Consider the following 26,948-nt stretch of genomic DNA (forward strand, 5'->3'; position numbering starts at 1 on the left):
CTAGGCCAATAAAAGTACCGTTTACAAAAATGTAGTGTGCTGTACATAATGTCAACATCGCAGCAGCAAAAGTGCTGTCACATTGCGATTGCTTCTGTGGCTTGTGTGTTATTTTTATGCAGCTTTTGGCCAAACAGTAACATACTGTGAATCTCACCTGAGCCGATAACAGAGCTCCTATAGTCAGTTGAGTTTGTAAATTTCATGGCACATTCATCTGTACATGCACAGCACACCTTCAGTCAGAGACGGTGCACGAGTCTCATCTAGGGACGTTCGTGGGCCTCTTTTTTTGTAGTCTTACCGGTTTTGAAATGCATAACTTGTAGCATGACACACTAAAACAGCCAACAAGTGTCATAGATAAAAACTAAAACGGGTCAGTAGCATCACTAAATAACGAAAAAAAAAATATGATAGTAAGACGATGGTTTAGCTATGGTTGCAGTATAGGCTTTCTCTGTGTAAATCAATATTTGACATTCATCTTTACAGAAGCAGAATTTGTTACATATGTAAAATTACGTTTCATGTATGTGTCCTTTAGAAAATAATAAAGAAATTGTTTCAGTTATGAATTAATTAAATTGCTAATTAAAATGCAAGCTGATATAGAATTATATTATTAAAAGTGCAAACAGGAAGCCGTAAGCCTTTAAATTAGTGTCCTGATGTGTTCTGATGTATTCAGGAAAGATTCCTGTCATGACTCGTCATTTAAGAGTAGCTTGCTTTTAATGGCCGTAAATGTTAATGATGACTTTTGAATTTTGTGTCAAACTGCAATTAAGGATTCTTCATTATTGTTTGATCTGTCATTTAACTTTTAACAAACATTCATTTTCCTCTGCTTATCTAGTTAGAGTTAGGCTACAATGGCATTAGGCTGACCAGGGTATTCCAGGCATCCCTCCACTCAACAATGTTTTCCAGCTTCTCCTTAGATATTTCAAGGTGTTCCAAGGCCAGATGATTTATGTAGTCCCCTCAGCAAGTTCTGGATCTACCCAGTGGTTTTCTCCCAGGTGGAGGTGCCTGAAAACCATCTAAGGAGGCAGAAAGTTCAAAGTTAAACATTTTCCAGGCTGTTTGTTATTCAGGTTTATATAGTTTACTATTTTATTAATTTGTCAGTTTATTAGAAATGAAGTTCCCAAAAGAAGTTTCCCAGAGTCAAGGACATGTCTTTAACTTTGCCTTTGCTTTTTTTTTTCTTTTTTAACTGACATTGAAAAAAAACCCAATATTATTGTTCAACAATGTAATTGTTCAAGTTGTTGGCTAATTATTTAATTTCAATTTGGGTCCCTGTTTTAGGAACCTTACACCATGACAAGAACAAATGTGGTAGTAAAACAGTTTTAGGATGTTTTTGGTCCTGAAATGGGTTAGACATAACTAAAAATAATTGTCTGAGCCAACACTGTCAGCCCCTATTCAGCTTGTTTTAAAGAGCAAAAACTTCACCCTCCTCCACCACCTAGATGATTACCCCTATGCTCTTCACCCTGGAGCTACAGATGGACAGAGGGATGGAGGGATATACGGATGTCAGAGAGTAGAATATGACAACAGATCAGTAATGAGAGCTCCTTCCCTGCTTAGTTCCCAGCAGCCCACCATTTACCCTGCTAGCCACAAAGCACCTTCGCCCCGGCCCACCATGCCCTTGACATGCCAAGGGAGGCAGGCAGGCTCATCCCGGGGACAAGCTGCTCTCAGCTGTCTTTAAGACGTTCTGATTAGGTTTTGGTGGTAGAGAGGTTCAGAGTTGACTTCGCAAAAGAATGTAAATGAGCTGCCAGTGAATGCCACAGCTTTTCCATTTTAATCTGTGTGCGGCTGCTTCTCGAGTAGCTCATTTCCATGCATCACGGCCTGGATTCCTCAGTGCCGAGGCCAGACACATTTGGGACTTTCTGGTTATGTTTTTAAGCCAAATGGGGGGTCAATGACAGCGTTTTCCTTGGTAAGCATTTTATCTGACTTACTGTTTGTAAGAAATGTAGCTTACATGTGTTTTTAAACATAAAACCTTTTTTACTTCAGTTGCGGTCCTTGCCATCCTCCGTCCTTTCACTGGCTTCTCATTTAAAGCAGGAATAGAGCCACAGAGTGATGAGAAGCCACTGCTCATTAACTTCTCAGTACTTTACAATGAATCCTGGAGGCTCATTGTGCCAAAGGGCTAGTGCTTCCCTAACGAGGGCCGAGTGGGGAATGAGGGAGCTTTGTCCAACGTTTCTATAAGCAAAATTTGATTTCAACAACCTCAGCAATTCATGAAACTGAATATTTTCTTCTATTTGATCATTTGCCCTTCGCACAAAGTGCTAATACAGAAATGGAGATCATGTACGAAGACCATTTGAATATTTTCAAAGCTAGAAAAGGAATGAGACAAAATTCCGGTCCACCTCTCTAAACTGGAACACTGCAAGCAGATGCTCTGCTGTGTTCGGCTCATTGTTTGCCCTCAAAATGTTTCTAAAATGTTCTATATTAATCTAGAATGTTGAGATTTAAAATGAATGTAAAAGTGCATTCTGTAAAAATGTCCTCAAGACTACTTGTTATTGTTGACTAATTGTTGTAATTCTGTGCACACGGGTCCTCATTTTCTCATCTAATTTTTGTCCATAAAGCGCTTGCCTTGCTTTCCAAATGGCACATCACAGAGCCTGTAATGTTATCGGATGCGGGAACGTCATCTGCTGGATGCGGGAACGTCATCTGCTGGCTGCAGTGACCAGAAGTGTCACCCTTCCACCCACTTCTGAAGAAGAAAAAGCTGCTAGCGCGGGGACGCTTTAATTGGAATTTCATGTGGGCTAAACTGAGGAGAAACTGGTATAAGTTAACATTTGGTAGATTTAATTGGTCCCTTTCTCTCTCTCCTCCTCGATCGGGCACTTATGGGCCGCTGCTGAAGCTTCCCGCTAATCTCCCATTTACAATCAATTGAATCGGCCAGACAAAAAGTCCGCCTCTCTCTTTTCTTCTCTTCCTGTCTCAAACGAGCTTCTTTGTGGCCCGTAAATTGCCTGAATCCCCGGTGACCCCCCGGTGGCGGAGGGAGCAAAAGAAAGATGTCTTCATGTTGTTGACAGCCGATTATCGCGCGCTCCCGATCTCGCGCCCCCCCTCTCTAATCTCCTCTGCGTGGGCGCGCCTTAATTAAAGCTCCCATCCGTCAATTAACGTGTTTGTGGATGTTGAGACGGTTGCTCAGACGTTGGAGAGGTACAGGGGGAAAAAAGTGCGGAGAAAAGGGCAACCCGCTTGCCTTTAGGTTGTTTACTGCTCCGACACTGTTGTTCACGTCCCACAGCCTGCAGGCTGCGGACTCGTGTGCGCACACACACACACACACAGCTGCTGTGTGTGTTTTCTGTTCTCGTCATACACACTGCAACGCGTTGGATAAACCTGCCTCCATTGATGTCGAGCATGTTGCCTGCACCGTAACACTAAAAAACATCATGATATCTTATAATTTGAATGACAACATTCACGCAGACACAAAAGCTGGACTCGACGTACGTCAAGGTCACGTTCCTGTGAATCTGGAGGTTTGAACAACCCGATGGGAGTCTACAGTCTACTCGTGTATTCCTTCACATATTTTTCAAGCGTGCATTGTAGGTAGTTTAGGCTCCCCCAGATGTGGAACAATTGCTTTTTAAGTAACCCTGATTTTGCTTTTTAGGACTGCGTTTTGGAATTCGTTTTTGGCATTGGACAGTGAGACTTGTTACAGACAGGACGCACGGGGAGAGAGAGAGAGAGAGAGAGAGAGAGAGAGAGAGAGAGAATGGACAACGAAGCTAAAGCTGAACCGGGGTCGGGGGGTCAGGGGGGTCGGTCTCTTGACCCCAGTGGTGGGCTCGTTCTTAAATCCTGGCCAGCAACGCATCTCACTTCATCAAACCTCCTTCTCACTCCCATCAAGTGACAACTTTTTACAGCCTCTCTGCAGCTTCGCCCTTTCAGTCTAAAAGTTTTCTTGAGGAGAGGAGGATTTAGGGTGCTAAACATAGAATGTTATTGGTGCTACGATATCGTGCTGATATATATATATATATATATATATATGTGTGTGTGTGTGTGTGTGTGTGTGTGTGTGTGTGTGTGTAACCGCCGGTGCATGAGCCATTTAGTCAGTGTTATCGAAGTTAACAGTTTGGTGGATTTTGCTGTAAACGTCTGTGTCTGTGCTGCAGACTGATGAAATAGGTGAGCAGGGCATTCATCTGGCAATATTAGCTCTGCCAGGCTTCTGCAGGCCTGGTCGGCCTGGCTGAGCGCTAATTGGCTGTTAATAGAAAGAGCGCCATTTGGGAGCACGGATCTGCCTCTCAACAGAATGTGTGCAGGGATAATATTGTTCCAGGAGCCGTGAGGAGAATAACTTGTGGTCTATTAACGCGGAGGCCCAGATGAGGAGCTGCGGCCTGAGTGCTCCATTATCTCCTGTTCTGATGAGCGGCTCCGGATGCGACAGTTTGCCCCCCCCCCTCCTCCCCTCACACCCGCCCCTTTCCCCAATCAAGCCTCCCCGAGCCGTTTAGCTGGTTAATGTAATTCCCATTCAAGGGCCCATGTTATCTCTGATTATTTGTGCCATTACGCCGGAGTCAAGTGTAAATGCTGCATTATTAAGATCGTGTCTGTCAATACACGGTGAAGCAAAGTGGCTGCAGAGCATACAGCCGAGCCACACCGAGTCGATATGTGGGCTTCTAACAACACTTCAAAATAAGAGCGATAAAGTTCACCAAGCAGGATGCCTCCACATACATGTACGTGCTGTGTGCTTTAAGACTACCACTCCATCCTGTAAATGATGTCATTCTCATACAGCGTAGGCCTATTTAAAAAAAAAAAAAAAAGTAGAACTGCCCCTTTACTGTAGCTCATCTTGCATGTACAGCAGCTTATTTGTCCTGACAAACACGACATGAAATTTTAAAAACAAACAAACAACGACAACAACAAAAGAGAGAAACAGAAAGCAAATTCTCATCAAAGAAATTAATTGAACAAATAAGAAAATAACAAAACACAGAAACCCATAAATCAAAACAGAATCTCACCTTTTTATTTTTTACTATTTTGAAATTTTTGAAATTTTTTTTGTTGCTGTTTTCTTTTTTATTGACTGTTTTTTTTATTATTACTATTGTGTTTTTTTCTGTTCTGTTTTGGCTAATCGTCATTGTGTTTACTGTATATTTTGTTTTTTTTTTGTCCTGGCGTGTTTAGATTTTTTTTCTAGAAATGTTAAAATCCTGATTTTTCTGAAACGTTGTCATGTCTTGCATCAGTCAGCAAAAACCCAGCACCTAGAAAATGTTTCATACACAGTACAACTGTCATATTGTTCGCTTTTATTTTCAAATGCCTTCAAAAACAGAAACAACATGGCATGGCAACATTCAGGTTTCATTATAAGTTATAACTTATTTATTCACATTAACATTTTTATGTGAAATACACAACATGGTAATGATTCACATTTTAAATAACATTCTTTATTTCCATAACCTATTATTTACATTTCCGTCATTGGAAATGAGGATTTCTCCCATTTGATGCTTGTAACTGGCAATACAGGAAGAAATCCTGACAGAAAAAAATAAAACAAACAAAACAATATAATATTCCTACAGTATTAAGTGTAAGGTGTTGTTGTTCCCTACAGTGTTCATACCGGGACACTCGAGCAGGATTACTGCAATACTTCTGAAGTGTTCACATCCAGTTTTATGGGACTGCGCCTCCTCTCTGATGTTTCACAAACTGCTCGGCGCGGCTGCAAACGCAGGACGTCGGCGGATCCGTTGGAGGCCTCACAGCTTTGTTGGCGGTGTCGCGTGCCTCAGCTCTGCAGCTCTCTGGAGGCCTCTGTGGTTGCAGAGAAGCCGTTGTCATGCAGCTTCCTGATGTGTTTCTTTAGGTCAAAGTTGCGGCAGAAGCCCTTGCCGCAGGTGGCGCAGGTGAAGGGCTTCTTGTCATTGTGCGTGTGCATGTGGAAAGTCAAGTTGTAGATCTGATGGAAGGCCTTGTTGCAGATGGAGCACTTATACTGTTTCTCCCCACTGTGAGTCAGCTTGTGGTTCTTGTAATTTCCTGTGAAAAATCCCAAAAAAATGGACACATGCATCAGAAATGTTACAAAATGGAGCATAAAGAAGTCATGTATTCTGACTGGCATGTTTTTCAGTGGTGAAAAAAAAACCCAAAAAACAAATCCTCAGATAGAAGAAGTTGGAACAAACAGCTTGGAAGCACTGTTCTTCCAGCACCAGTCGTAACATGAACATGTGAATAACGTCACATCAAAATTCTGTCGTTTCTAAGTGTAAAATGCATTTCATGATGTTTACATCTTCCTGAGAAAAATGACTAAACCTTAAATTCATTTTCTCTTTAAGATCATTTATGGAATAAAAATCGGATACCATGAATTAGTAAAAGATAAGCCCTCCATCCTAGACGGAAAAGCCTCGTCAATAGACAACCGTGAGATTAAACAAGTAAATCATCGAATTTCTCAGAAACATCATCTGCATGATAACAAACTAGTCTTACTATTATTTACTGTTAATTCCACCTCTGGGCATTATACTTTCATGACTTTGTCTAGAACCACCCAAAAAAAATTCAACATGATTTAAAAAAAATAATAAAATCTGTAAGACTGCATAATATTTTAAATGGAATGATCTCCACCAGTTACAGATTTTTTTTCCGCTGAGATTACAGTCCAAATAAGAGATGTCAGGAGGGGGGAAGCAAGACACGCTGCTGTTCACTGGGACTCTAACAGCACAGTGAGAGTGAAACAGGCCTCTTCATTTCCTCCCTGCGTTTCCCTGCCAAGGTCAGCCATTCATTGTGTTAAGTTAGAGCATCTCTGCTCCCTCTGCTCTGCCCAGCCTTCATTAAATCAGCTTTTTGTGTGTTGGAAAGTCAAGAAGTTGTCAAACTTTATCAGAATCAAATGCGGCGACGACTCCTCATAAAAAGCCCCAATTCCTTAACTTTGCCGGGGTCTAGCAGCTGACCCGGAGCAAATGCTGCTGTCTTGAAGGGAGAATTAGTCTGTGGAAAGTGACATGTCCTATTTCCACTGATCGCTTCATGCTCATTGGTAGGCCTGCAATTATTTCTCCATTCATTACTCTCACAGATAACTAAGAGCAGCAGCATATGGTGCATGCTTTTACTCCTACGAATATTTACTTCAGCAGTGGACAAATCCCATAAGAACTTCTTCATAATGAACTAATGCTGAGTTCTCGGCTCTTTCGCAGGAATTTGTCCACATACAGAGTTTAATCTTTATATTGTCATTGTTTAGGAAAAAAAAAAAGAAAGAAATTCCTGTTCTCTTATGCCAAATACGACGCAGTGAAATTACTGCACACATTTTTTTTTTCCCCCTGCGGATCTCAAACCCAAATACGCAAGAAAATAATACAGCTTACAGCAACATTTTAGAAACAGAGTGTTATTATTAGGACACCTAAAAAAAAAATAAAAACATGGAGCACAGACACATCGCAGAAATCTGGAAAGTTACTGATTCATTTTCTGCCGTATACCGAATCCCGAAAAACCTGTTTTATTTCATTATTTTAATTTGAAACGACGTCCTGTCCACAGTTGCACAAACGAAGAAACGACGTGGAAAACGAGCACTGCGTTCAAAAAAGGAAAAATCAATAGGCGTCTCTTGATTCTTGAAACAAGTCGATGAGTATCAGACACGACGTGATCTCACCACTTTGTTTTTATTCGTTTTGGTTTTTTTTAGGACGCAACAAAACAGAAAATAAAGATTCGATTTTTGTTCTGTATGAACACAGTGTAGAGCACCCTCACAGTGGTTATGATATCCCAAAGCATTTTCTAATAAGACAACAATTAAGGCTGGCAAAAAGCGTTTGGAATCACAGTCGTTCTAATTCGTTTTTTTTTTTTTTTTTAATTTTTAAAGATTGCATGACTGGTTACCTTTCTGGTGGAAACCTTTCCCGCAGAACTCACAGACAAAAGGTTTGTACCCGGCGTGGATCCGTACGTGCGTGTTGAGCGTGGAGCTTCTGTTGAACGCCTTCCCGCACTGGTTGCATTTATGAGGCTTTTCCTGGTCACAAGCAATTGATGCGAGAAAAAGAAAAGAGAAGCAAATCCATGTGAAAAGTGGAATTTTAAAAGTCACATTGTGGTGACAAAAACAAACAAAGGTGTACGCGCCTCACCTGCGTGTGGATGATTTTGTGTCTGCACAGCGTGCTGGCCTGCCGGAATCCTTTCCCGCACACTTTACACACGAAGGGCCGGGCTCCCGTGTGCACCGGCATGTGCCTGGTCAGGTTGTAGTGCGCGTTAAAAACCTGCGGAAGACACAAAAACAGGGAAGATCTCACTGAGCGGAGCCGTCAGCAGCGACAACACCACCGGCAGGCCTTTACAGCGCGCCTCGGAAGTCTTCTCCGGCAAATCATCACATTTAGATGCCATGAAATTAAACGTGGAGCTAAAAATATTTTTCTTTGTTTGCTTATGTTTGTTTTTAGGAGATTTGTTTTGTTTTTCATGGCAAGACTTTGGTTGATAGATTACTTTTATTTTCAATTATAATGTTTAGACTACTTAAAAACGTCCAATTAGAGTTTTTAATGGGCGTTTCCATTAAAAATGTGCGCTGGTTATCTACTGGCTAATATACTAGAATATTTTTATTTATTTTTTTTACACACAGTAGGTTATCTCACGCTTTTAAAAATAAGCTTACCTTTCCACACACTTCACACGTGAAGTTTTTCGGTTTTCCATCTGCCGCGCTGCTGACGCTGCTGCTGAGTTTGTTGTGCGCCTTGACGCCGTTCTTCTCGGTGCTCAGGACGTGGTTCTCCTTCACTATCTGGTCCAGCTGCCCTGGCAGATGTTCCTTGTGCGGGTACTGAGGTGTGGGCAGCTTGTCGGCTCCCACCCCGGCCAGCTTGGCATTCTCCAGCAGCAAGAGTCTGTGGTGTGCCGACAGCGAGGCCTGGGCCTGCGGGCTGGAGAACCAGTGTCCGGCCAGCAGCTCCGACTGCTGGTACGCAGAGTCCAGGTAGTTGAGATAGTAGAGCGAGCCGCTGCTGGGAACGGCCACGGCCTGGTGGATGACCTGCGGCTTCACCACCCTGCTCCCCGACGTCAGAAGCGGCTGTTTGATGCCAGGATCTGCTTTGCCGCACATGCTGCAGTTCCCTTTGCACGGAGCGGCTGCGGAACCGCAAAATGTCCCCCTGATACTGGCTCTCCATAGCTCCGAGTAGTTCATCAGCGCCTTGGCTTGCAGATCGTAGCTGAAAGGCTGCAACGGGATCATGCAGGGGATCGGAGAGCACAGTCCCAACAGCTTCTTCCCATCTGAACGCTCCTCTGCGCTTCCCTTCGGCTCCGAGCTCTTGGACATGATCCGGTCTATGGAAAAGGCCAGGGTCTTGGGAGCTGCGGACGGTCCGGTTCTACCGCAGGACATCACTGTCTCCACAGAGGCAGAACTTGCCATTTTAGTGTTTTTTGTTTTGTTTACAGCAGAGCAGAACTTGGTGTGAGCAACTCCCGGTATATCCGACCAGCTCCTCCAGCTGCCCCGCGTCTTTTCACTCTCCTGAGCTCTCAGCGGAAAAGACAGGAGGACACATCAGTTTAATAAGCACCTTGCTGTCACAGTGTCACGCATTTGCATTCAAATGGCCATCCCCCCCCCCGCAACAATAGCATCCAGGGGTGATGGATTAATGCTCATTAACTAGTGCACACAAAATTAACAGGACATTACAGGGCTCCTTACAGAGCAGAAGCAGAAGCAGAAGAAGAAGAAGAAGAAGAAGAAGGTGTTTGAGTGGGAGCTCCGGCAGAAAGCGAGAGAATAAAGTTGAGTCGGTCTCAGAGTTTACCTCTTTAATGGTCAGAGGGGTGTGGAGAAACCCAGACGCCTGCTCTCCGTCACATGTAGGCAGTGCCCGCCCCTCCTGAGCACGGATCACTGTCTCCTGACATCAGCGGGCACCTCAACTCTTAACTGGGTGACTGGAGACGGCCTCATCAACCTGCACGCCCCCTCACAAAGAAAGAGCGGGTGGCACGTGTTACATAGGCTACCATGTGTCATGTGCGACATAAATATGAAACCATTTTCCCTCAAGAAAATGGGTGTTTTCACAATTAAACAGGCGATGGAGGACTTGTGGAAATGTCCTACTCATTTGGTTAACAACACAGTAATCTTTTTCCTTTTTAAATATAGAAGAGAAAGCTTCTAATCCTCGGAGATGGGACCCCTCCTTTTTCCACGCTCGTTTATATACGTGCTTACTATTTGTATAAATTCGAGGACGTCGATTCCACCTGTTTAAGAGCAGAGACTCCCTTAGGATCCTATTAAGCGTTGTTCCTCCTTCCCTCTATTCAAAAGAAGCAATTTTCCAGAGCGATTCAAGGCTCAACTCCGCGCCGGGAGGAAAAAAAAAAAAAAAACACAAGCTCTTTCACTTTTAGCCACTAAAGCACTGCGTGAACCTGGTTTTGTGTTTTCAGCCCAGAAATAGAGGGACGGATTAAAGAGGGAGAGAGGAAAAAAGAAAAGACTTAGCTTGGACAGAGGTATACAAGGACAAATGAAAAGAGTGGATTTTTTCTAAAGAGGCATGGGCCTACAAGAAGTTTGCTGGAATCCACAGTGCTGTGTGGCAGTTACAATGAACAGCAGTCTCTCTTTTATTTTATTTTTTTTTTTCTTTTACAAGGGGCTGTGTTGAATTCATGTGTTTGCAGGGCCATTTTACTTGGGTAAAAAGGCATCAAGCAGAGTTCATGCAACATGTCTGTCAAGGCCAGGACTGGTGTGTGTGTGTGTGTGTGTTTAATTTCACATCGTAAAAAAGAACATCTCATGACATTTAAACATGAGATTTTCCTCATGTCTTTCCATAATGAGATTTTTGCCACCATATAACAATATGGAAACACGTCCCAGCCTCTTGGTCTCAATGCAGCAAATATTTGAAGGTTAAAAAAGAGAACATTTATTCAATTCAATCCAGTTTATTTATATAGCGCCAATTCACAACAAAAGTTATCTCATGACACTTTCCAATTAGAGCAGGTCTAGACCAAACTCTTCAATTAAATTGTAATACAGAGAACCCAACTTTCCCCCTTGAGCAAGCACTTGGCGACAGTGGCGAGGAAAACTGCCTTTTAGAAGGCAGAAACCTCGGAGCAGACCCCGGCTCAAGATGGGCGGCCAGTTATAATTCTAATTCTAGTTCAACTTTTTGTATTGTTGTATAGTTTCATTTAGCTGTTTGGTAACACTGTATAGCAAAGAGGAAACTTGGTGGAACGTTGTAACATCAGTCAAACATAGGCCTGTACACAGATGTATGGGTTTTTATTATGAGTGATCTTTCTGCTTGTGCATCCACACACTCACTTCACACGAGGCATAAACGTCACCTGTGCTGAGCAGATTGATTCATTTTTGTATTTCATTTTAAAATATCTAGGTTATTTCAAGAATTTCCCTCCAGGGATTAATAAAGGAATTCTGATTCTGATTCTGATTATTAAACTTGAATCATTTTAAACTTTGAAACTATTATTTTTCCACATGAAGCATCAAAGCATAAAAATGTAAATGCAGTATTATACTTGTTGCCAAAATCATATCACACTTTAGAGCAAATTATTCAAATAAAAAATCTAGGCATTTTTGACTGTAGCATCTGATGAAATTGAAATGTTCTCTTTTTGTCGTGCATCACTTTGCCCATTGCCACCAGAATTCAAAATAATAGTCTGCGAGTTTATACATGCTTGGCAGCACAACATGTATGTCAAAATGCACACACCTGTAGGTTTATCGATCTGTTGAACTGTTGATTTGAAAAAAAAAAGAAGTATTTCTGCACATTTTCCTCTTAAAAGCTCTTGTACTGTAAAGTTTCTACTGAAATCCAGGTTTTGTGTTGGGAACCCACACAGTTTTGACTGAAAACTGCTCTTGTCCAACCCAGCTCAGCCTTCTCAGTTTTTAATCACTGATGGTCAACACTGAAGGTGGAAGAAGGTAGTGATTTACCTCCAAGCCCTATAGACTTAATGCAATACTTAACCTAGCATGTTGCCATCCTTTAACACTGGTTTTCCTGTTAATAACCCTAAAAAACATCCCTAGTCTGTTTTGTTTCACACCTGCATCTCAGCATGGAAGGATTAATGCCTCTTGTCTTGGTGCTACTCATATGTAAATGGAGAAAAATACACTAATTTGAGTTTATTCAGGCACAATTGCAGACTCATCCACACAATAAACATTGATCCTATTGCTGTAAACCAGACCCCTCTATTCAGCTCTGACAGTAATTAGCTCAAGCATTGATTTGAGCAACTCTTGCTTCTTGCCTGCAGGCATGCAAGGGTCACAGCTACTTGCTGGAAGTGGCAAACCTTTACCCCACATTCCTTCCTTTTGCAGTGCTCCATGTTTCTGTTCACTGTCATACAGTAACACTTCTAGATCTGAACGCAGACTTTTATAGGGTTATTGTTATTTACAAGTTGACCCACAGTCTCAGTTTCAGTCTTCCTTTAATCATTCATCAGTTTCATTAAACTTCATGTCCTCTTCAGGGTAAATGCCATATGTGCCTGTCAGGGGTGCAATTCACTGCAAAATCCAAACTATGTGCTTTCTTCTTGCCTGTAGTGTTATTTATCCGTCTACACTCTTTTGGTGTGAGTTGCAGAGTTTTGGAGATATTGACTGTAGATATAAGCTATCCACTCTAAAATATAATGCAACTAGATGGCGCTTGTGGTGCTTAAAGTCCCAAATAAATACATATATGTAGATAGATAGATAGAAAGATGACTTTATTCATCCCAGAGGGGAAATTAGGTTGTCACAGAAGTCCGGTATATTTGAATACAATAAAACACACAATAACATGAAATACTGAGTAGAAAAATAGAATAGAGAAATAGAACAAAATACGCCTAAAGGACACTTGTCACAGCAATGGTATATAATGACAGTAATAATAATGGCATACTAATACTAATACTAATAATCATACTAATAGAATATGTACACATAGAAATGTTACAAATTACAAATATATATATATATGCACATACACATACACATACATACACATATACATGCATACATACACACATAGTTAGACTGTGCAAGGTGTAAACATACATAACTGCAATATGTAATATGTACACACCACATATGTATATGGGATATAAATTATAGTATAGGTATATCTACAATATGAGCATAATAAATACTTAAATAGACAAATCAACATATGGGATGCGTATGTGAAGGGATTCGGAGTGCAAAAGGTGACAGGTTGAAAAACTCAACAGCATCACCTCTTCTAGAACTCAACGTCCAGTTGGTGGATTGCTGGAGAGCTTTCCAAATGTATGAGTGCCACAATTTTGATTTTGGGATGCACTTTCCTTTTAACATTTTTGATTTTGTCCAGGTTCTAAAATATTGCAATAAGTGTTTTTGTATTCTTCTACCCATGATTATGCAAGAGCCTTTGCGGGTTTCAGAAAAGACATTCAATAAAGTTTTAAATCCTGACTTCAGTTAATGTGAACCATGAACTCAGCTTAAACAGAGAGAGTTCAGAAATTAGCCCACTCACTGAAAGACATTTCCTGTATCTGTGTAACGTGGGTTTTTGCCACTACCCCACCCCTTTAGGAGGCTAGTCACCAAATATAAATAAATATTGTACCCATTTCTCATATGCCACATATCTTTCCAACATTCCAACACTAAAATGTCATTTTTCTCAGATGGACAAATCAGGAGAAAATTAACTTTGTTCAAGAACTATCTTTGCCTCAGCAACACACTGTCATGAGATCCGGAGATCTGTTATAACCTGTTGCAAACATTTAATAGTTTACACGTGTGCATATTAATGGCCTCAGTGAAAATAAGCCTTGAATGTGTTGTGTCATTCAGTGTCTAACTTTCTTTTAAGACCACATCATTGGCCTTCCTCTTTCTTTCTCCTGGACTTGCTCAGTTGTTATGGAAATGGTCAGTTAATTGTAATGTGACCCACATATGGAATTTTGATAATGCGATAACATATTGTATGCAGGAGGTGGGAGCAGAGATCAATATTCTGGTCTGTGTTCCAGTTTTTTTTTTCTCAACTTACCATTCACAAAGTAATGAATAAACCCTGCTTAATAAAAGAAACTAAATGTATCCCAGGTGATGCATTGCGCTGTGGAATGTCATAAAGAAAATATTTTGGACTAGACGGTGAATAAAAAGTGATTTCAGACACAATACTCTTCAGTGCACTGCATGAACATCCCATTGTTTCCCGCCTGGTGCTATCTCTGACTCTTTCTCACAGAAAGTGGATGTTTCATCTGTTTAACATATAGACATTACAGTCTGCAGAGGGACCGCTCCATCACGCTTGCTTTGTTTTGTCATGATGTTAAATTAAACTGAATATGAGGATATTGTTACTATGCATATATAAATATTGTTATGGTACCAAAGTATACTGGGTAGCTATTGAATCCCAGTGTAGCCTACTGTGAAGTTTTGATGTAGCAGAGTGTCATTTCCATTGAGAGCGGATCCTGTCTGCAGTGTCAAACTCGCCTTGAAACACCAAATATCTCCATGTATTCCCCAGTAAGTACAGGCTTCCATGTCAACCTACTGCTGATGGAATAACATGCTGATAATGTGCCCAACTGCAGCCTCACACATCTCAGCAGAGGAAATCACAGACAGTTGTCCTCACACTTTCCTGCTGTGGTGACAACTTTCACTGACGTTAAACCTGAGGAAATGAGACAGGAACGTGTGACTGGGGAGGGAATTCTCCCACAGAAAGTGCTCATTTCATTTTGTCGGCGTTACATATGATCTCATTTAAACATTCAGGCTGTTTTTTTGAGGCAAATTGTAAAAACATTTTTTGTGATTTATAGGATGAGCTAGCCGTTAGCTTCATTCTAAGTTGTAGGAAACAGCACTTTTACTACATCTTTAATGAGCACATAGTGGAGACGGTGTATGACGTTTTATAGTCTGTCAACACAAGAATAAAGTACAAAACAATGTCAGCAGCTGTCAGTGAAGTTATTTGAAATGCATTAGAAATTCCAGGGCTGGTACTGGATTTTTGAGAATGATACTGATATCAGTAAGGTAAACATTCTAAAAAAAACCCCAATATTGTCTAAAATACATGGATATAAACAAACATAAATGACTGGCACTGAGGAAGTATTTTCACAATTAAAAAATGAATTTCAAAAACTTGGGCCTGCATCCAGCATATTTTTGACATTTTATACTGCAACCTGTTGCTATGTATCAGCTGGAATGCCAATAACTGAAAGGGAACTAGCTGAAACCATTTTGACGACTGAAGCAGCTGATGGAAGAAGCTAAAGAGCAAGCATCTGGTTTTCTTCCCATATCTGCTGAGAGTTGCACATCCACAGTGGAGCCCAGCGACAATGTTGCAATGGTGGCTTTTTGCTCGTTTTCTACATAAGCCACTCTTTCAAACTCAACTCCAAGTGGATGATGTTTGAGCATTGCTCGAAAGGAGGTGGATGATAAAGTTTATCTCTCCTTCTGTTTATTTTTATGTCAAAGTCCTTAATTTCAATGTGCATCAATGAATTATGTTGATCTCATACATTTGATGGAAGGGGAGGGATGAATGGCTAGCGTGATTATTGACAGTGAACTAGAGATGACTGAAGGAGTGACTGTCCAACCTGCAGTGTTCTGAATAATGTCAGAACACTTTCTGTGATGGATCAAGAAAACCAGACTGGATGGTGCTCCACTGAATTACTTTAATGAAGTGATTTGTGTTGGTGCTGCATTCAGGCTCATTTCTTGTCAACCATGACCATGAATGAATCAAATGGAGACATTATGATTTCATGTAGGCTGTACAACCTGACTTGAACTGACTGGGCCTTCCATTGGTTTTACCTCTGATCTTCAGATAAGAAAACACTAATGATAATGAACTGAAAGAGATGCTTTGAAGAGTAATTAAATCCATTTTTTCAATTATTCAATTCATTTAGACCCCTGTTATTATGTAATTATTTTAAGGTGGGAGTGATGAAATGAGCTCTACAGGAATATACCCTGAAAGGAGTCTAGGCACTGATGCTGGCGGTGAGCTGAAGATCTGGATGCATGTGATCCCTGACCCATGGGCGCTGGATGTGATGAGAACTGGAGATGAACTGGGGTGGAAGAGGGTTGCATTGATCTGACACTGAAATGACAGCTGACAACAGTAGGGAAAGGAGCTGTTTTAAAGTTTGACAGCAACAAGATAATTGTCTCACTGAGGCTGTGGCAAAATTCGATTGGTCTAACTGAAAGAATGCTCGAAGCAGGAAGAAAGAGAGATGGAGAGAGACATGATGATATCTGATTGAACTCCTGCCATAAGCATCATTATCTAAATATTCACTTTAAAAACAATAGCTATTAAAACACCAGAGACAAAGATGGAAACAAATCTTTCCCTGGCACGCTGTCTTTTATAAGATTCAGTTAAATGTCATCCAAAAACCAAAGCAACCCAAAATACAACTTTTGCAGTATTGAGCACTCATGTTAGATCAGGCTTTGGTTGCATGCAGGTAAACAGTCCATGTGGAGAGCAAAAAGAGTGAAACAAATTGACTGAATTACAAACCCATGGGCCCATTCAATTGGCTGGTGCAAGGGAAAGGAAATGGCCTGAAACACTGGCTGTTGTCCACTGAGCTTAAATCATCATACTGAGATTGCACTAAAAGTATCACATGTCACAGTTACAATGTTAAGAAATTGTCTGCGGTGGTCTAATCTCAACTTCTGACATTCATTGATAAGATTATTCCAGTCCACATGTCATGTATCCTCAAAGTACAACAGTTTGACTCATCTGTTTGAGTAGACCTGGTATTTAAATGTGACTTGTGACATTATAAAGACTAAAAAAAAAAATGTTAATCTCACATCTTATTTGTCAGACTAGTGGCAAATTGCACTATATATAAAATGCATTGATACTAAAATCAAACTGTGGTTTTGTGAATGCACGAACTGGAAGTGCTGATTTCATGTTCGCCATTCACTGTCAACTTACTTCTCTTTTCTGTTCTGAAGGAAGATGAAAAGTTTTTGGCGAGGGTTGCCGACAAAGAGGAAAACCCGGTGTGTCAAGGCGATGCAGCATGTTTCTGTGTGGAACAGCAGAACTGACTGGTTGACTGGATTCCTGCGTGAGTCCTTTTGTCAGCCTGAGTTTTCGTCCTGAAGCGTTATGGAGGTTTTTTTCAGCCTGTCAAGTTTTCACCTGGTCTCCTAAACACCACCTCTGAACACTTGCCCCCCCCAAAAAAAACTGCCATGTGGCCTTTCAATCTGCCTCTCCTTTTCCACCACACACATATACGTGTTTTATTATGTGTAGGGGAACTTTCATTGCCAGCTTGCATCTACTGTTTTCTCACTCTAACTTTATCACAGTATCACAGGGTTATCACAGTATATTAGTCCAAATTATTTTTCTTCCTAACTGTGTTCGAGTGCTTTATTACTAGGCGTCTGTTGATACCAACACATATTTACTGACATCACACAGCTGCATACTCAAGCTACAGCCTGAAAATGAGATATGCAGTCCTGACTGTGGATGTATTTGGTATGTTGAAATAAGTGCCCATTAAATAACATTTCCACAAAATCTAAATACTGGAAGCCCTTTAGCTAACTAGCTAGGTTCATTTCTACATGTGCTACAAATGACAATATAAGTGGGAGTATGGACAACATATTTCACTCTACTGGTGATAAAATTACAAAAACAAGACTGTGAGTGACTGTTTGGGCCAGTCGTTCTCAATGTATCCTCACAGCCAAGTCAGATGATTTTTAGTAATCAATACAACCAAAGGTGTTCATTTGAATTAATGTTATATATCTATTAATCATATAAGAGTGGATTTAATAGTGGATGTCATAATATTTTCATGTAATTCAGCTGTCAATATTTAGTCTGGTTTGGTCAAGTTTGCTTACTCTTGCACCGTTTCCATTGAAGAGCACTTTGTCGCCCATAAGTATGTGAAGAAAACTGTATTGACCATGTCTCTGATATTCAAGGACTTGATTGGTGGAAGAGAACTGAATAATTTTCCTACTGGGAGCTTCAGTGCTAAGATACTGAACATGATATCCATCCATCCATCCATTTTCTATACCGCTTAACTGAACATGACATTATTATTTAATTATTAAATGCTGACATTAACTTGGCAAACACAATGGTTTGTAATGTAAAATATGGGACTGATTGCATATTTGAGAATTTCATGCCAGAGTCCATTTTGTTTAATGTTTAATGACATAAGCTGTATCATTGGCTGATGCAGCTGTGTATCATTTATTCTGCTATATACTGTATGATTCTAATAGATCAACACAGAGGTGTGTGGGTGTGTGTCTGGCAACTAGCTCAGCAGTCCAGTAACAGCATAAAGGTCTGCAGTGAAAGATTCTGAAGTCACTAAAATGAATTCTGGAGGACTTGAGTCCTAAGGCGCTGCCTGCAAAGGAATAATTGGTACAGGGATCAGGGCCTTATTGTATTTGGCAGAGAATATGCAGATGATGCACGCTTGTCCAAGTGGATTTGAATCTCTCAAAAGGTTAAGGTCCACTGACTATGCTGAGCCCTAAAGGTGGAATTATTCTCTGTGGGGTTATTGTGGTACCTACATACAGTCACTCTGTAGCTTTGGGGACAGTAGTGTCATTAAATGCCATGAATTAAATATAATGATAAAATACAAAACATGTCCAATTTCTTACTTTTTTCATGTGAGGTTAAGACTTGCTCTATTTGGAAAATGTCATGAGATAACTTTTGTTGTGAATTTGTACCATAAATAAATTGAATTGAATTGAATTAAAAACAAACCTTGTCACCACAGTGGGTTTTTAAAACCTCTAAAAATAGCAATAAATCAATATGTGTCATGACAATTCTTGGCTTTAGGGCATGTGCAGGTTTGGTTCTCTTCTGTTGATGTATAAATGATTTAGCCAGAATTACAGTTGTGTAGGTGTCCTTTATTCTTTATGTATTGGGAACCCCATAGGTGCTTCTAAGGTGCTGCGACTGGCACAACAAAATGTAGGGAAAAAAGTAAAAAAGTAATAAGAACAATTTTTGAATTTTTGATTTGACAAATCGCACTGATATCTACAGAAACAATATTCCAGAACAATTTGTTTTCTATGAAAGCTGAGAACATTTATAATAATAATATAATAATAATTATAATAATAATTTAAATACCCTAAATCACACAAAATATTCTTCCAAAAAGAGTTCATATTGTTTGCTGTGCATGTCATAGTCTTCTATAATGAATCATATGAAGTTGTTTTCTTGTGATAGATTATCTAATTATTTCAAGAAACCTGCCTTTTATTTGTTGTCTGTAGAACAAAAGCCTTTGAAGACTGAAAATATCTGGTGAAAAGAAAGAAGTGTGCGCAATCAAATGTGGCTGCAGTGTGTGTGTGTGTGTGTGTGTGTGTGTGTGTGTGGGATTAACTCCTGACATCCATCTAATAATAATAGTGGCCACTGCAGTCCCAGTTTAAGACTGTGATACTGCTGATCCCCATATGGGCTTTTACTGTATGCCTTCCATGAAACAGGACAAACAGTCCTGTGTGTAATATTCATCCCTGAGGTAAAAAACAATCTTGCTTGAACATTGAGTAAGATTGCTTTAAACTGTAAGCTACTCTTTTCATGGAAAAGATCTAAAATTAATCAGCTGGCTTGTTGTCCCCTCTTAAGGCCACGATAAGAAGGTTTGGTACATGGTGGGGAGGGGTAAGAGGCTTTGGGGGCCGCTTTTATTAAAAGGATCTGACATCTACCTGCCCTCTCAAATGGTAGGCAATTTTGACACTTCTGGCACGCAAAGCAACCATACAAAAATAACTACATCTCCTGGGCTGTAGGCCTGCTCTGTTTTGATGCTGTTTACCTTAAAGGACGCTGTGAAAAGCATCGTAAATGAAATGCCTCCTCACAACAAATCACAGACCAATTTATTTGGCAACTTGAATGTCTACACATGGGCTGATTTCTCGCTTCATCTTTTCATTTTCCTGTTGTCATTATCCACACATATCATGTCAGAGACGGCTTGATGGACTCAATGTGTCGAAACGACTTGTTCTCACATCCGTATCACTGCAGGACTCCCCGCAGTACAGCAGCGGCCTGTCAGCGCTTAGACTCTGGGCCAGTTCTCACTGTGATGGTCAGTTGGAGATTCTTTTTATTTTGATACAGTTATTGTTTCCCATTTCCCAACTTGATTGGAGCTTAAAAGCCAAAGCAGCTCAGATCGTGCCGGCATAAATCTCCAGGCCCATTAATCCGTCCTGGTGTCGTGTCTCGCGCAGAACTGCCCAGTCGTGTCTGGATATTCATGAGGAAATTAAATGAATGATATTCTGAAGCGGCTCAACGACACTGCAGATTGAATGTAAAATAGGCGGGCTGCTTTGTGGGTTTGCTGTTGATTATTCTCATATGTATAGGATATGAAGGAATATGAAGGAATAGCCTCTGTGGAGACACTTAAGAGAATGTGAAGTCTCTGTTACACTAAGTAAAAAGACCCTTTCTTTTTTCTATTCTGCTTCACATCCTCCAAAGATGCTGGTAGTCTTTATTTCTCAGGATGAATTATTGGGTATGAAAAATATGATGTTGAAAGAAACTGTAGTTTAGTTTGAAATATATTTTACTTTTAACTACAAGCCCTCCCAAACAATGTTGTGGAAAATGTCTCAAATCATATTTTTAGACTCCTGTAAAACTTAACTCTTAACTATAAATATTTCATGAAATGAAAGAAGCTGTTTGTCTTATAATCTTGTATACCAAGCCATTTGGTAATTGGCGTTGTTACATTTTAATACCATCATCCATCAGAAAATACCACCAATGCCAGCATACTCCGTGTCAGTTCTAGGCCAATGTAATTGTAAATTTTAGGGCTTCTTCAACCCTTCCTAACCTTTCCTCAAACAAGTCTTAATGTAATCTTTTCTTTTCCAGTGTTAAAGCATCACTTTTAGGATTCTGAATAATTGTCTTTTTATCTGTCTCTGTATCAATATCAAGTGCAAATCTGTACATCCATTTCAGCGACATCTGGAACGACTTTAGTTTAGCATAAAAACTATTGATTAACAAAAACAGCTCAACAGTTTTCCGATGCCTCCAGTCTTTGTGTTAAACAAACCCAAGACTTGTCCTGATGGAGATGAAACTGAAAGAGATGTTGCAAGACAAACCAAGGCTGCCGTTTGTCCAATTCAGTCTGTATGTGACAATAATAGATCTCTCTTCCTCATTAGCAAAAATCAGTGTACAAAAACTTTAGGTAGCAGCTTCTCATAGTTGTCATTTTCACTAGTTAAACAGGTCATATCAGACCTGAGCTACTAAACACGGCTGTTATCAGGCTTACGCTCTCTCTGTGGTGTCAGCCAAAAATCTGTGTTTTTTTAAGGACAGTAACTTAACTCTGTGACACTAGTGGACAATCAGAGAGTACTGAGTATTTTCGGAGTTTCAAAATTTCATATCTTATTTTGCACCTCTGGCTGATCTTATCCCGTCAGTTTCAGGAGTCACTTCCTCAGTTAAGCTGAGTTGAAACTAATGTTCTAGTACATACATATATTACCCCAAATTCTCAATATTCTCTTAAGCCCTGAACACCCCTTTATTTAATTTCTCTCTCTTTCTCTCTCTCTCGCTATATGTATATAGCTCAATGCTCAATGATATATATGTATATATATGTATATATGTGTGTGTGTGTGTGTGTGTGTGTTTATACTTTGAGTATTGATATCATTCATGGAGAAAATCAAATTTCACTTGCAGTTTGGCTTACCTCATTTGCTCCAAAATGTTATTTTTCTCTGCTCTTCTAAGAAGGATTTGTATTCCCCCCCTTTCTATAACATAATTAAAAGATATCCTGTCTTCTTTTAATTTGGGTCTACGTTATATCTAATCCTTTTGACTTTAGTCATAGCTTCCATCTTGTGCTCTTGATTTGATTTTGGTCATTGCTGATTTGATCTCTGGCAATTCTTTCAATCTCCTTCTAGATGGTAATATCAACTCTCAAGATGGCTGATTCTTTAATCCACAGAATTAATCTCAGACTCTCTTTCTTAAGAAAACGCTGCTGTGGTGGGGAGGGAAGGAGGTCAATGCCCTGGATTAACAAATATGTATTTTTGCAGTCTGCTGACACAACTGCCATGTCTTGAAAATAAATGTGTTACTCTTACTTTACAGGCCCTTTTCATCTGATTTCTGTCCTGAATTCACATTAAATCAGTCGATTCACAGCAACAACAACAACTGTGGTGACAAGCAATTTCCACGTTTGCCATTCACCTTTATTTAAATGTTCTTGGCCTTGGTGGGCTCTTCTACAAGGCAGAAGCATGGTGAACCCACCAGTAACTTCACACAAAACACTTTGGGGAGTGAATACTGGGGACATGCAGTACCTTCACACAGGGTGACACACAGCTCTAAGAGTACAGTATAGAAAACAACTGACAGAGGGAAAGTACAGGTAGATTTCACTTCCCATCATCCGTTATAAAAATGTAGATATAACCCATCATACATCCTGGAATGAAGTACAGGGCACATACAACAATTACAGATGGCAAACAAACTCCATTATTTAACTGATATTTGATTAAAACAGAACATTTGAATTGTATGTGAAAAAAAAACAGTGTGGTGAAACAAAAATATACATGTATTGCCTTGATAAATTATGTTACCCTAACTAAAGAAAGGAGAAGTCAGAGGAAACCAAAATACAAACGCTTGCAAGAGCAGAGGCAGTTAGTGTTGATTTCAATACATATGCAGTTTGAGAGAGATTATTGAAATAGTGACACAGGATCACTTTCTTTGTAAAGGATAAATGCAACTGCCTCACTCTCTAACAGAAAAACCTTGCAGTGGTAGTAAACTGTTACCATAAGTGACTACATCGAAGCCTGTATATGATATTGTAAGAGACAGACTGCCCATCCTCTTTGGTTCAAAATCTCTCTCTTTCAATATCACCACACAAAACACATACCATCTCCCATACATGTTCTATATATTTGCTTTCCTTTTTGATAAATTAGTATTGTACTTACAGATGACTAAAATGAGCATGTGTTTCATTAAGCTCCTTGTGCAAGTTTCAAACTGATTTCTTACTTACTTGTCAAAATTATGCAGATTAATCCGATGATATTGACATGTGAAGGTTACTCAAGCTGTTGTTTTGTTGAATAATGTCAGTCCAAAGGATGGCAATGCCAGTAGTCTATCCATGTACACAACACTTGGGACCACAGCAAGATATTTGACATGCATTTGCTAGGAAATTTTATGTGGGTGTACCTGCATGGCTTTCTAGAAGGTGATTTTTTTTTCAAACTTAAAAACTTAAAACTACTACTGGTAAGCTTCTAACAATGTCTAAATGTCATTTATTTTATATTCAGTCCAACAAGCTGTACTGAACTATGGATGACTTGTAGCCTCTCTGGGCTCCTGTTAGGGGTTTGGCTCATTAGAGGGTAAACCTAGCTAAAATTAATGCAGTGTAATTAAAGAATCCTGCAAAAATGCTACCTGCAGTTGGTTTCAGGTGAAAATTATCTCTAAGTTAACTCAGACTCAAACAGCTTCTTTAATATTGTCCAAGTCTTTACAAATAAAATGAATAAATAATTAAAATGGAGGTTCACAAGCTCAGTTTTGGTTTTAAACCTTTTTAAAGAAACGCTGATTCAGCTGTATGGTCATTTTGGAGGATGTAGTTTGTGGTGCCTGTGTGGTGTCAAGCTGAATGTTTTTATTAATACTATTTTATTTACTCCATTGATATCAATAAGGAGACTCCTGTATAAAACAATACAGTTAAACAGCACAACAAACGACATTATTCAGAATAATCACGGAGTTGAATTTGTGCTCATGCTACCCTTGATCTATTTAGACTCTAGACGGCTAATGCGACAGCAACTATTTGGTTCACAGTTAGTAACAAACAAAAAAAAAAGCCATGTACCAAAGTGAACATTTGTGTCGACATTGATAATGAGGGCAAGCAATGGGAGACAATATGGTTCCTTAAGGTGTAAATGTTTAAATGCCGAATGATGTTCTCAATTTTTGTCACAATACTATTAAAATTAGCCAATTTGTAGACAGTGCCTTGAATTTCATGTGTTGTATTATTGCAGTCATTAGAGAAACATCAGATGTGTTTTAAAAAGCTGGCTGAGAAGAGACAGAAACGGTTACTGTCACATCATATCACAGCACATCATCATAAGTATTTTGTTTAGATTTTATGGTTGAGACATGATGCAGACCCATTACCAAATATATAAATATATATATATCATCGTCACACCTTTTACAGCAATGCATCATAAAGTAGCTGAATTCACAGCACATTTTTAGCACAACACAAAGAAATTCATAGCCTTGTTTATAAATGTAGGAACAAGATGGTCATCCATATTGCTTGAGAACATTCAGATTAATTTTGGAAATATCTCATGAATGTTTTGCGAATGCTTTATGAACGTTTTAAATCTTGTTTTGGACTGGACAGCCTGACCTGAAACCGACAGCATACTTTCAGTTGTAATGCCATTTGGATCAATGGATGTATCGATTTCACAATTTTACTTGGAACCACAATATAGAGGCCTGGAACATTTGAATGTACCACAAGCGCTTTTCTTGCAGAGCTGCTTTCATTAAAGAGAGTAATGATTTAAGATACTATAGTAGGGTATAGTAAAGTACCTGGCTGATAGGGTTAGGGTTAGCAAGAATTCTAGTTTTGAGGAATGAAAGGTTACTGAGCCTACAGGGGAAATTTCAAATTCATTGATAGGACAGACTTCCGAGTGTTTAGAACCTCTTCTTGTATTACTTCAGACAGAAATGTGGAATTATTACAGAAAGGAAAACTGACAAAGCAAATAAATCAGCGAACAAGTTGAATGATAGGCCATCTGTTCTGACCTCACGGCTGCATGTGTTCTCAGGCAGTAAAGCTTCCACATTCTAGTAGTTTTCAGGCCCTTTGTTCTAGTTATCGTTGTCCTCTTCATCGCTGTCCTTCATGGAAATGCCTTGCATCCCTCCTTCCCTCACTGAAGCAGTGGCTTCTTCCAAGGTCAACCGGTTTCTCACGGTTTCATACATCTTACTGTTCAATGTGGAGTCCAGCACTCCTTGAAGGCGGAAGTCACGGTACTTTTTCTATCACAAACAAAACAAAAGATTTAGAAACTCTTGGCAAAGGCATTCTAGAAGTTAATTGTTTTGAGAGATAGATGGTATGGCATTGCTGAAGCCTTTATTCAGGAACTCGTACATTTTGGGAAATACGCATGTTTTCCAAGTCATTTACTTTCAGTTAAACATTCCAGATACATTTCTGTACTAGACACAGATGTAAAAATATTGGGATGTTTAAGAAAACCTGAGTCAGGTTGGCAATATGCTTCCACTTTCCCAGACAAACCTTGTGATAAACAGCGAATAATGAGCACACACATATTCAGTGTTTGACTTATTCAGAATGAAAGAGTGCCATGGAGAGACCAACGTGACCTCATGGCATAGCTTATACATCGTAAGCCACTTTTACGAACATGTTGCATGTCTTTTAACACCATCCACAATTCATGGATTTTTCAATGTGCAGGAAAAAACACCACCAAACACCTAAACATTGCAGACCAAATACAACTCAACCCCAATAAGAATGGCTCTGGCTCCTCTTATTGCGTCCATTATGCTGTAACTTCCACAGACTGCGTCAGATGGATCGTTCCAGACTTACATGTAGCCTTGAAAGCATGTGGCCGTCAGCTTTCTGTCCTCATGGTGAACTACACATGTTTTATAGCCCACTTGGCAGCAATCTTTATGGAGGATGGTGCTGATGGAGAATGATTACTCAACAAAATGTGTGTGACAGTGAATTGAGGTGACCTGTCATGATTCCAACAGTGTCATCATCATCATCATGCTATGATATCATCACTACACTTTCCATCACTAACTGGATCACTTCCAGCTAAGATAAAACAAGTTACATTTTTTCTTTCCTTTAGGTTTACAGCTAAATTATGTGAGAAGGAGTGGAATAGAAAAATAATTGCTTGAACCTCTCAGTACATCAGTGACGTTATAGTAGATCATTATTACTGATGCATGATTACGTACCTAGTACTTTAAGGTTTCATCTGGTGGTGGGTTGTCTAATTTATATCAAGACATCACATATTATATTATGATCTTATGTTGTACATGTTAAATCTGCGCAGTAACAAGCTACTATAGCAGTTAAATAAATGTAGTGGTATAAAAGTGCAATATTTCCAAAATGTAATCTAGAAAAGCATCAAAAAATGAAAGCAGTGCATAATGGAAATACCACGTAATCAAAACCAAAAAATTATCCTTCCATCTGAAACACTGAAAAATAGTTACAGGTACTATAAACTGATGGCATCAAATAAAATATATAATAATGACATTGCAAAACGTATTTCCAGTAGCATACAGCGTAGTGGGAGATATGACATCTATGCTGTTAGAAAAGAATTCTACTGGTAGAAATTAATTTATCAATTTTACTGTTGGTTTTCGAGAATATCAAGCTAGACATGAGGTCTAGAA

The 26,948-nt window shown here is 39.6% G+C and overlaps 2 protein-coding genes across 11 annotated transcripts in view; both read right to left on the reverse strand.

Moving 5' to 3' along the window:
* Nucleotides 1-5,352: 5,352 nt before the first annotated feature.
* fezf2 (FEZ family zinc finger 2) lies at nucleotides 5,353-10,815 on the reverse strand. 5 transcript variants are annotated; one of them, XM_046380119.1, is made up of 5 exons: nucleotides 10,414-10,813; nucleotides 8,807-10,115; nucleotides 8,271-8,405; nucleotides 8,023-8,155; nucleotides 5,353-6,132 (listed from the first exon to the last, which is right to left on the reverse strand). In XM_046380119.1, exons 2-5 carry the CDS (start codon nucleotides 9,569-9,571, stop codon nucleotides 5,882-5,884), a joined length of 1,284 nt encoding a protein of 427 aa, XP_046236075.1. In that variant the 5' UTR covers nucleotides 9,572-10,115; nucleotides 10,414-10,813; the 3' UTR covers nucleotides 5,353-5,881. The 5 variants fall into 5 exon arrangements, with proteins under 5 accessions (XP_046236075.1, XP_046236065.1, XP_046236056.1 ...); XM_046380109.1 differs by having other exon boundaries at nucleotides 8,807-10,126; nucleotides 10,382-10,813; XM_046380100.1 differs by having other exon boundaries at nucleotides 8,807-9,673; nucleotides 9,963-10,813.
* Nucleotides 10,816-22,512: 11,697 nt separating this feature from the next.
* The window catches only part of cadpsa (Ca2+-dependent activator protein for secretion a), a 173,845-nt gene continuing 169,409 nt past the window's right edge, over nucleotides 22,513-26,948 (reverse strand). For 4 of the 6 annotated variants that reach the window (XM_046380181.1, XM_046380171.1, XM_046380162.1 and 1 more), the window contains one exon: nucleotides 22,513-25,520. In XM_046380181.1, coding sequence (XP_046236137.1) covers nucleotides 25,347-25,520 — 174 coding nt within the window. In that variant the 3' untranslated portion in view covers nucleotides 22,513-25,346. The remainder of the gene's footprint in view (nucleotides 25,521-26,948) is intronic. The other 2 variants (XM_046380152.1, XM_046380143.1) reach the window with 1 other exon arrangement.

The sequence above is a fragment of the Scatophagus argus genome, chromosome 3 (genome assembly GCF_020382885.2).
Source record: "Scatophagus argus isolate fScaArg1 chromosome 3, fScaArg1.pri, whole genome shotgun sequence".
In the NCBI taxonomy this organism is placed as follows: Eukaryota; Metazoa; Chordata; class Actinopteri; family Scatophagidae; genus Scatophagus; species Scatophagus argus.